The sequence below is a fragment of the Ambystoma mexicanum genome, chromosome 1q (assembly GCF_040938575.1).
Source record: "Ambystoma mexicanum isolate Mex_15411 chromosome 1q, UKY_AmexF1_1, whole genome shotgun sequence".
In the NCBI taxonomy this organism is placed as follows: Eukaryota; Metazoa; Chordata; class Amphibia; order Caudata; family Ambystomatidae; genus Ambystoma; species Ambystoma mexicanum.
The window spans coordinates 101,614,765-101,626,587 of NC_090922.1; the positions used below are offsets into that span (position 1 = coordinate 101,614,765).

Sequence of the window (11,823 nt, forward strand, 5' to 3'; positions counted from 1 at the left end):
CCCGATCTCCATCACTCCTTTCCTAGGCCAACTCTTGGAAAAGATGGCCATCTCCGAGCTTAATCTACATACTGAATCTGCTGGTTGCCTCCATGACCACCAGCCTGGCTTCAGACTTGCCAGAAGCACAGAAACTGCTCTCCTGACTACACCAGTGAAGACTAGCTCTCCAATGTTGACTTAATCTCCCTTCTAGCCTCATTCTCCTTGATCTATCCTCTGCTTTTGACATTGTCAACCATGCCATCCTCCTCAATTGTCTCCACAACAACCTTGCTATTACTGATCAGGCCCTGGCTTGGTTGACCTCCTTTCTCACCGACTGACCCTCTCAGGTCCAACTAGGGTCTTTCCTCTCTTCTTTCTCTCTCTCTACTTGTGGTGTTCCCCTGGGGTCTAATCTCTCCCCCTGGCTCTTCAACCACTACCTCTTGCCCATTGAATCGCTACTTTCTGCTCCAATTTTCAATGTTATACCGATGACACCCAGCTCTCTTTTAGGCTTCCCTCAGCCACCTCTGCTTCTTCTCTCATACCAGACTGTCTGGCCGCAATTTAGGAATAGTGTGCTGCCAGTGATCTCTGCTTTAATGCCAGTAAGACTGAGATCCTCCCCATTGGGACACCCTCTCACTCCTTTCCTCTCTCTCTGGCTGCCCACTCTGGGTCCTCTTCCTGCTCCTTCCTGTGAGGCTAAGAACCTTGGTGTCATCTTTAACTCCACCCTCTCCTTTTCTCCTCACATCTCTGACGTTTGTAAGAAGTCACACTATCAGCTTCACCTCCTCAGAGTTATTCTTCCTTTTCTCACTTTGCCCCAGAAGCTCACGTCTCCAGAGCTCTCTGGTCCTCTCTAGGCTGGACTATTATAACAGCCTCTTTCTAAATCTTCCTGCCTCTACTCTTCAACCGCTACAACTTATCCAGAACAGGGCTGCAAGACTTGTCCTTGGCCTCAAGCCCAGGGATCGTATATCTCCAGCTCTGAAATATCTTCGCTTCCTCCCTGTGGCTGCAAGAATCAACTTTAAGCCCCTCTGCATTGTCCACAAGGCTTTCTGGAGAATGGGGCCGCTCTACCTCCAACTTTTTCTTCTAAAACATCTTCCTACTTAAGCTCTCCGCTCACCCACCTCCAACTCCGAGGGTCAACCGCTTCTTCCAGCTGAGATTTGGGTGCAGATTTATCTCACAGTGGGGCCCTCCCTCTGGAACAGCCTCCCTGCCTCTCTCAAACTTAAGCAGAACCACCTCCCGTTCCGGAAGCAACTCAAGAGCTTCCTTTTCACTTCCTCCTTCTCTCTTCCTCTCCCCTGCTGGTGCACCTGACTGCTCCGTGCACTGGTCACTTGGTCACCCTCTGAACTTGGGCCCAGGCTCCTGCATGTCCAGTTGCCCTCACACTGGGCTCCCCAACACTTAAGGGTCAGTATCCGCAACCCTACAGTCCCCTCTCTCTGCACTTATGAGCCACCCGGTGGCTGCACTTGTTAGTTAACTGCACTTCGCCCTTCCCCACCCCTCTGGCAATTCTCCCCTTCCCTCTTCCCTGCACTTGCACGATCTGAATGACACAAGGCCTAGTAAGATCATTATTTTTTTTATTTATATGGCTTAAAATGGTTTACAAAATCAAAAACTTTTAGCCATTGCGTTGAATCAACTATAATACACACTTTAAAAGTCAATCAAAACTAAAAAAGTAAATGAAGATGCCACCATACAGGTCGAAAGCGATTTAGGCCTAAAGTCATTTTATAGGTCTTTCAATTGATTCTTTCTCACGACTCCACCTTTTTCACCAATGCCATTTCGTCAGTTTTCTTAAATATAGCCAACAGAAGTTTGATCAATGCCAGAATTGTGTGTATTTTTTCTCCTTCTACTAGGATCTTCCACCAATCATCTGCAGATCTGGCACCATACTTTCTCAAATCCTCTCCCAAGAAGTAGGTCTCTTTCTTCTCTTACTTCCAGGCATATAAGAGTCAACTGTTTTAATGATTCTGTGGAGTCTGTCTGTTGGCATAATCTACAAAAAGTGTCCCTGTTCTGGTTTCCCCTCTTATGAATCATTGCTCTCATGGGTAAAATATTTAATCGGAACCGCATGTATAGTGTTCGAAAGTACCAGTTAGGGAAACATCTCAAATAACTAGGTAACACATTCCGTTTTCGAGGACCAGACCAGAATTCTTCATGGTTTTTGTACTTTAGAATCTGGTCCTGAGTCTCTATTCAGTCTCTCATGTATAGTTTGTTCTTAATTTTACTGGGAATACTTATTAATTCTGCATCAGATTCATTCAAGTCCTTGATGATTGCCTGCCAATTCTTTTGACATTCAGCAAATTTCTTCATCGATTGATCTCCTATCACCTTTTTCAATACTTGAAAGCCACCTGTTGAGGTCTCCTTGATACATTTGCGATAGAATGAAATCACTTTCCATTCACCTATTGCTTTTAGAGAAGTTAGTGGGAGTTCTCTGCTTATTATCTGAATTGGTATGGCCCTTGGTAGCCAGAGCACTGTCCTCCAAAATATTCCCTCAAGAATGGACCATATTTATTTCGCCAATAAAAAGGATATCTCAGCAGCATAGGACAGGATCAGGACCACTTTCATCTGATAGAAAGTCAACAACGGAATTAGGGTAAATCTGTGGTATCTATTTAGCAGAATACTTCCTTGCGCCGCAGGTTTTTTTGACCTTTCTCCTCATTATTTAAATTCTGGGTGCCTCACACTTACTAGTGTTTATACAGACTCCTAGATAGTAAAATGATTTGACCTCAAGATATTTTTCACCATTAAGGACCCACACAAACTTGTTCTTCCCACGCCTGTAATTTGTTGAGCCGAATGTCAAGATCTACAATTTCGCTGGATTAATTATTAAGCTGTTACTTTCTACATAACTTTGAACAGCTTCTAGTTGGCACTATAGTCCTATGGGGGTGTGGTCAATCAGGACGATACCTGCGATCTTAGGCGGAAAGGTTTGAATTTGCAGAAACGCATCTTCCACGTCCGACACAAAGAGATTGGAAAGTTCTGGGGCCAACGGGCAGCCTTGCTTCAGGCCTATGTTAATTGGTATGGCGTTGGATAAAAGGCCTGATTTTTCTACCCTGACTCTTATTACTATTTCTGTATATAGATCTTTGATGTTTTCCAACACTGCATTCGGGCATTTCTATTCTGTTCGTTTTCCCCATATTTTGGGTCTTCTGATGGTATCAAACGCCTTCGACAAAGCGATAAAGGCTAGTAAAATGTTCTGCTCCTTTCCTCTCGCAGTTCTTACTTTTAGTAGATTGATCAAAAAGATGTTTAAGGGAGTCCCCAATCCTTAACGAAGCCCGATTGCCACCGATCTCTGTGCCCTGTATTTATGCTCCATGTGGCTAAATATTTTAACAGTATTGCCGCAAATACCTTACCTGCCACATCCAACAAGGCTATGGGGTGATAGTTGTCCGGGTTCATCCTTAACCCTTTTTTAAATATTGGCACAAATACTGCCACCTTCCATGACCTTGGAACTTTTTCTGAGGTCAGAACTTATTTGAAGAGGTGGTAAAGGAATGTTGCCCATTCCGTTGGATTCTCTTTCAGCATTTCATTTGTCAGCCCATCCGGGCCTGGCGCTCTCGAGTTGTTTAACTTCCTGATGATGTCTTCAATGGATGTTATATTTATTTCCAGCTCTTCTTTCTCTTTTCTAACTGTTGCTATCCTCTGACTGTGTCTTCCCTCATTCTCTTGCGATTTGGCGTAATGTTCACACCAGATAGTCGATGGTATAGGATTTGCGATTAGTGCTTCTTGTGGAGCTTCCATTTCGTTAATCGTAGACCAAATAGCTGACATATATTTTGCGTTAATCTTGGTTAACATCTGCTCAGCGTCTTGATTTAACATTGTCTTTTTATGCAAGTGGAGCCAATTGCGATATTTGTGTTGAAGTTTATGGATCTCATTTGAGTTCCCCTTTACCGCTCTCTTATTTAGCCGACCAATGCTTTCCTTTAGTGCTTTTTTCTTTTCCACAATTATTGTGTCATAAGCATGGCAGTGAAACATTGTTGGTTTATTGCCTCCACTTTTAATTTTGATCACGTATTCCTTAAATAAAGGGACGTAATCTATACTTTGTTTTTCACCTTGGTCTTGTAATTTTGCTATTAAACTAGTTAAATTCACGTTAAGGCTAGGTATTTTTTTCTGCACGTATTTTCAGTCTGTTTCTCCCAGCATTCACGGATATATTACTCCCATTTGTTTCTCTTTTACTACTATTAGTGGTATAACAAGTCAATTTTAGTAGATTACGATCACTAGCAGATGTTGTTTTCACTTCCAGGCTTTTTATTATTCCTGACAGATTAGTTGAAGCTCATATGTAATCCAAGATGTTTTGCATTATGAACTCCCTTCCAGGTTGGTCTACCTGGAATATCCCCTTGGGTTATTCCGTTCAGAATTATACAATCTCTTGACTGCATGACTTGTCTCCAAAGTAAGCCTCTCTTTTGTTTTTTGCTAGCAGTTATTAAGTCACGTTCGATTTCCTGATTGTCTTGATCTAAACACATACAATTTAGGTTCCCTTACGATTAACAGAAACAGATCTTGCCATATAGCCCTCTGCTCATCAAGCAGTGCCGCTATGTCATCCGGTAGGGCATTGTTGTTTACATATAAGTTTAGAAATATTAAAACTTATTGGTTTCCACAGATATCCTTTTCTAGTCTTACAACCAGCATCTGTATATACGGCGATGGATTACGAGTGTCCAAGAGGGTCAAATTCAAATAGTTTTTGATGGCGACCAGTAGGCCCGACATTGGTTTTCCTTTAGGGCCCTTGAATGCTGGATTTAGAAGGACCCAATATCCTTGAAGTGTGGGAACTTCTCTCATCCAAGTTTATTGGAGACAAATGACTTCAAATTCATCACATTGCAATGCTCCTTTTTCTAAGAGGTGGGCGAATCATCTGGTGTTCCAGCTGGCTAATGTCCATTCCGATTTTAAGTCTTCCTTTTGGCATTATTGATTTTGCATTTTTTCTGCCAAAAGGCCGGCCAGCCATTTCCAATTAGCCTTGTCACCATCCTTCCTATGGTTTTGTTTTAATGACTCAGTTGTGTTTCTATCTCTCGACACTCTTTTCATAGGAGATGTTATGCTTTTATTGTGTTTAGAGACCTCTTGAGAGAGAGTATATTTCGCTGTCCGGTATTCTCTCTATTCTTCTCCTTATGTATCTCAAGATTATTTTCACGTAAGTCAAATCCCATTGGTCTTAAGTGGTGTGCTTCGTCCAGCAGCAGTTGTTTTGCTAATCTTGAAACTGTGTGAATAAACACTCTGTCAGTTTGTTTCTCGTCTGGGAATTCGATTATGGCAAAGTCCTTGGAAGTAATCGATCTCAACGACGGCACGTGGTGTAGCAATCTCACCATGTTTGAGCTGCTTAAGTTCAAACCGTCATCAAAATGAAGCATTCTTTCTAGACTCAGCCCCTGTGTAAACTCAGTTAAATTTGAACTGCCATTTCCCAACTGCGGATCCTTCTTTTCATTATCCGAGAGTTGAAGGCCTTCTCTTCTATCTGGCAAGTTCAACAAGGGTTTTGTCGTCCGTTGTTCTTCCTTAGTTCTGTGAGGTCGACGATGCTCATGCCTCTCAGGTGTCGACTTCCTCCCTTTAGATTTCGCCTTATTTGAGTTCACAAGGCTTTGATTTCTATTTCGGATGGTCCGATCACTCTTCTCCAAGTTAACATCTTTAGCTTCTTGTATTTTTAAACCGATTGGCTTTATTTGATGTTCAATATCTTCTTTCCATTGTACTTGCTGGTGCCTTTTGCAGGCCTGTTCCACCGGGGACTCATGCCCCGACGACTCGTACATAGACGCTTCCTCCTCCTCTGAGTTTACCTCATCTACAAGTTCTTTGTTATTTCATTTTCAGATAAACCAACGTCAGATATTGTCTGCTCTTCTTCAGATATTGTGTAGGTGTATGAATCCATTAAGTCAATTTCTAACATATCCTCTTCACTTAATTCATATATCTCTGCTACTTTCTTTTTTTTTCTTTACTCAAATTTCCAATGCTTTTCTCCCAAAATGTTAATTTTTTGTACTATTGTTTTCCTTGAGTACTAACTGTGGACATGTTACATTTTTGATGAAAGTACGGCTTTTATTGGATTTTTGTTTGGGAGGATTTATTTGGATCTTCAATTTTTTGGGTACAATATTTTTTATTATTATTTTTGCTTTTGCTGTAGTTAACATCTCCAACTGCTTTATTTGTATGTCTTTGCTTTTTTTGGTAAACATTTCACAGATTTCCGAATCCCGCTTGTCATTAGAAGCTTTCTTAAGTATCATTAGATTCTCTAATTCAGTACTATTAGACTGACTCGCCCCTACATCAGGGCGGTTTACTTTTGTCTTGTCTAATTGCTGTTTATTGTTTTCCCTTTTCGTTTTATGATCAGATCTGTTAGTCGGTGCAGTCACTGCATCCAACTTTTCCAGAATCACCCTGTCTATCCTCAAAAAGGGATATCACTCCCTCCGTCATTTGGGATTCTTCTTGGGTTTGTGGCTCGCCAACAGGAAGTGATACAGTCTGGAGTTGGTGATTACTTGCCTAATTGAAGTTTTGTGATTTAGATGCTATTTCCGTAGGTCTTGTTTGTTCAACCTCTAATGTTTGAGCAGAGCTCTTTCTTTCCTTCAGTTCCACTTGGGACCTCACAATTTTTTATATCGTTAAAGACATTCATTTGTGAGGCTGAATCTGTGTGGTCCAAATTACAGAGAGGAGAGGCCGCTGTCCCTTCTCCCCTTAATGATTTTCTTCTATCCCTTTTTTCTTTCATGATTGGCTCCAGTATATTATGCAAGAATTGTGAAACCCTTGCTGAGCTGTTATCCATGTTGTTCTGGATTGCGTAAATGAAACCTTCTCCGAAGATCATTTTGATGTGAACCATCGCTAGCAGAGTAGTGTGGTCCTTTAAAGTCCCATGAATAGCTTCATATAATTTCATGAAGGGTGCTAGAATCGCTGTCATTGTGGATACCAAATAAGTCATTATCCTTGAGTCGAGCAGGCTCGTACAGAGCATCTACAGTTGGTTTGGACTTGTTTCGGTGCTCTGTCGTAATTGTTGTACTGTCCTTCATGATCTTAGGCCTGCGACTCTCATTTAGATATTACTCTGTTGTTATCAAAGTTTGTGTAGATTGTACATTGTATGCCTCTTTTTAATCATTTCCTTTTAGTTGCTGCTGATTTCCTGAGGTCGTTAAGTTGTGCATGCTGGATTCCTTGTTAAATCTTTCTATACTTAGAGCTTTCTAAAAAAGCCTCATCAGATATTTCTTGGACCGCTTCATTTGCCTGTGTTTTCCGTCCTTGAAGAGAAGAGACGTGATTTGTGACTTTGCCGTCAGCTGTTCATATTCCGTTAAAAACAAATCTTTGCACTGTCATATTTCCCAACGGCGTCAGTCTATGGGGCTTCCAGATTTTTCTTTCCTGTAATGGGCACGTACACATGGACCTTTTTAATTTGGGGGCTGCTCCACCCCTATTCCTCATGTAGAGCAGCCACATGCCTTGTTCTTGACCTGCCCCCACCAAGGCATTACTTGTTTTAGTTATTTTGGTGGTATGACCTTTTAGCGGACTGACCAAGCCCTCCGCTACAAGTTTTGAACTTAACTCCTGAGAAATGGAGGGGAAAAACAGGACACTTTCCTTCACATTCTGGGATTTTTTTCTTTTGGGAACTAGTCAATTTTTTTATCCTTTCTGATTTATGCCCCCCCCCCCTCTCGTTCTCACCAAGGGGGTTTGTCACCAGGGGGACATTGTCCGTTCCCCCACTGCCTGGAATGAGTGACTAGATTCAGGTAGCTGAACAGACGTGAAAGCCTTTTTGGGCTCGAACTCCAGCCGAGTATTTGGTTCTATTCAATTAATCACTGCGTCCTTTCCATCAGTCACCTTTTCAATTTGGCTTTTCTCCTTGTGCAGGTTGTCAGCCTGCATAGATTCACTTTCAGTCATTTCTCCGGGCCCGACCACAAGCCCAATCATTTTTGCAGTTGTCTCTGCATCGCTCATCTCCACAGGTTTTAACAGACGCATGTTATCTATGTATTGGGCCGTACTCGCCCCAATATGAACCTTGACGTTGAACGGGCAAGCATCATTGGCTTTTGCTAGTTTACCAAACGTTTGAATATTCTAGGTGTTTTCCTGCATTGCCTTGGCTGGTGCTGAACAGCTCCCCACAGTCTCTCTCTAAAGATTGTCCTTCCAGGTGCTCTCTTACCCCTCAATAGTATTGTGTGCATTAGTTTTCAAGTGGCTAATCGGCAGGGGCGGCATGGGAATGGACATAGTCTTTGTGACAGTGAATCACTCCACCCACTTCCCGCTTGCCATCTCTTCGATGACGTCTGGTTCCGCGGTCCTCTGTCCACCGGACACTCAGCAGACACTCTGCCACGCTTTGCTAGAGAGCCAGGTTTTGAATGCTAGCGAGCGGAGGCAGAGCGTTTCGTGACGGCCAGTGAAGAGAGACTGGTTTTTCCTCGCTTTCTCTCGCTTTCTCATGTTTGTCAATGAAAATTCACCAGTATTCACAAATGTTGTGCATAAATCCAACAATCCAAAGAGGATCGACACAGTATCACGGCCACACCAGAAAATCAGCAGAAACTCCATTATTTTGTCCTCCCTTGTTCTCCCTCCTTGTCTTGTTGCGCCTAGAAATACTTGTTTATAGGCACGTTATAAATGCCACATCATATCAACCATTAACTCACCATGCACACTGCTTCAGCAACTCTCCTCCACATTCTTCTCCACTGTCCTTCGGCTGCTTGGTTTTTGGTCCTCCTCCTTCCTCACCCTCACCTGTATAACCTAGACGTTCCTGTCCTCCCTTTTATCCTCCCCCATGATGCTACCACCCTCACCTGGTTTCCCGGGACAACTGCTAGCTTTTATGTTCCCCTCTGAGGTGTCACAGGTAAGTGAAAACATAGGAAGCTTAAGGCCTGCCCCTTACTAATGTGCCAGTTCTCACTAATGGTGCCCTGTCATAGCAACAAATAGTCTGTGTTCCAGTTGTGTTAGGGCTCCCCAGTGTAAGCGGGATTGCGGATTGACACCCGGAACACTCAGCAGCCCTGTAATAGGTCATATACTTCTTGTGGGTGTCCGCATTGCTGCAGTACAGAATGCTCTGTAGTTTGTGCTGGGGTGTTGTCGCCTGTGGTGCTATAGTCATGTAGGCTGCTGAGGTTGCCGGTTTGGTAGATGAGGTTTTCCACCACCTGCAGGTCTCTGGCTATTTCTCCCTTGGTCTGGCCAGTTACTTGCATTTTTCTAAGGGAAACAAAAAACACACTGGTGAGCATTGTGCATTCTAAGTATTGCGGCAATAATTGGTGGTACTTGTATCATGCCTACAGGTAAAGGGGTTAGAGGAAGGATCTGAGACCCTCTTACCCCCCCATCCACTCTTGACCGGGTCAGGTCACAGATCCTGTCACCGGTGTTAAGACAGGGGTTATTCCAGGTATGCCAATTGTGTACTGAACTCCGGCAGCTAGTAATATTATCAAATGTGATGGTGGTGTTGTCCAGATTGAATGTAATATGAGCATTGCCTGCGTACGATTGGAATTCAGGAGAAAGTTGTCTCAGAAAGGCAGCCAGAGGTTTAATGTATACATTAAATAACCATGGGGAATAGGATGGACCCTGAATAATCCCTAACTGAAGGGGAAGGAGAAGCCCCAAACTGCCAGTTTCACTGGTGTCGAGTGCACTGTGAGGAAGTCCATTAGCCATTTGAGGGCAGGGCCTGAGACCCAGACAGAGGTTTCTGGACTGGTTAAAAGTAGTGTAGTCTATAGTATTATATAGGCTGCTGTAAGATCTAGTATTGTAAGGATGGATGGCTTGTTCATGACTGAGGCTTTTAAGATGTCTTGCCTCATGGAGAGGGGAGTGGTTCCAATAATCCTGCAGGGTGTGAACCCAGAATGTTTTTCATGGAACAACTGAAATGATTCATTGTAATCAGTGAGTTGTGTAGTAGCAATGATTTTCTCCAATTATATTGCCTTGAATGGAATGTTGGAGAAAGAATAGAAGTTGCTTGTGTCATTGTGATCTGATTAAGCTTTTTCCTTTAAGTGGGCGGGGGGGGGGTTGTCACAGTCTCTTCTTTGAAGGATCTCTAGATATTTTGGTTGTCTTGAATACTGATAGGAATTTGTAACCCCCTCCCCCAATGTTAAAGGCCTAGTGGACCAGTCTTAAACTTCATGTATCTCACCATTAGGAGCCAGTGCAGAGAGAAAGTAGCCAGAGTAATGTGTGCTCTGGATTTCAGATGCAGCAGCACTTTTGCAGTTCTCTTTTGCAATTAATGCATAACTGATGCTGTGTTGCCTAGTAGAATAGCATATGCATAATACGATTTGGACATAACTAGTGTCAGGGCAGAAAGAATTAATGCTGCCTTGGTGTAGACTGCTCACTGGTTCACGCATTAGCTAGTGTGGCTAAAGATCCAGGTGCACACAGTGTCTGCTGGTCGAGAACTCTGTAGAAAGGTAATTTAGGAATGAGTTGGACGATCAATAGCTGTTAAAGAGGGCCATAGAAGGTACCGCCTGCTCAATTGATAAGCTTCAGTATTTTACAATTTTAAGCGTGCATACAGATTCTTTGTTGTGACCATGACATTTAAAAGTTTCCTTTTTTATTTTTCATATTGCAGAATTGGTCTCCACCAGGTTGTGAGAAGCTGAACAAATGTTTGACTCCTCCTGCATCCAATCCCTGGAAATGTGTTTGGCCCCATTAACTTCTGTTTTTCGACCAACACTGGAATGTCTGCCTGGGGTGAAGATCTATAAGCAGCCACCATTGGAGAGAAACTGGATGCTGGTGTCATCCGTCCTCAACGACGGTGACGGCCTTTTCTTTAGAAATTCTCCCACTTCCCATTTTCCCACCGCCACCATGCTGTATCCAACTATTTTTCTTCTCGTCTACTTATATGAACTGTCTAGGTAATCTGGTCCTGGAAGTAGAATGTACCTTCTGTAGGTCTTCACCAAAGATTTTTCTCAAGACCTAGCGGTGATTTCACTGGAGGAGACCTAGCCTGATTCTAACCAGCATTGTAGTTGGCGCCTTTCAAGTGTTCTTAAATCATCAGAAGCACAACCACGAGCTGCAAGCTGAACCAAAGATTTGCCATTTCTAGTGCAATGTGTCCATCAAATATCATAGAGTGATGAACTTGTAACATTGTGGTAGGAATCCACAACTAGAGTTTGTAATTTCTTCAGGGATTGCATTTCAAAAGGAAACACAAAATATTTTATACTTGAATGTCAATTATTAAAAATGAAAAGTATTATGCAATTTTCTATGAAGCAATTTATTCCCTTTTGCCACACAGATTGTATGTTTGTTGACAAGAAGTGCAGTTCATGAACCTTTTAAAGCTAACCATACTTGGCTGATCACAGAAACACGGAATTTGACCACAGATGAAGTAGCCAGGCCGATCCACTTAGGCCATTTGCTCTGTGCCTTTCCCCTACCACACTTGTATGGTCCTTATTTCTACTCTTGTTTCACAACCCTCTCAAACGAACTCCTTTTAGATGTCTTTAAGGCGATCCAAATGGTTATTCCTCACCATCTCCAAATTACCAGAAAGCTGTAAAAGATGTGTTGTCCCTTAAAGCTGCT

General features: G+C 42.7%; 1 protein-coding gene across 5 annotated transcripts in view; it reads left to right on the forward strand.

The window, feature by feature from the left end:
* Nucleotides 1-11,490, forward strand: part of GALNS (galactosamine (N-acetyl)-6-sulfatase) — a 613,875-nt gene extending 602,385 nt beyond the window's left edge. For all 5 annotated transcript variants that reach the window (XM_069635767.1, XM_069635758.1, XM_069635793.1 and 2 more), the window contains one exon: nucleotides 10,838-11,490. In XM_069635767.1, coding sequence (XP_069491868.1) covers nucleotides 10,838-10,924 — 87 coding nt within the window. In that variant the 3' untranslated portion in view covers nucleotides 10,925-11,490. The remainder of the gene's footprint in view (nucleotides 1-10,837) is intronic.
* Nucleotides 11,491-11,823: the final 333 nt, after the last annotated feature.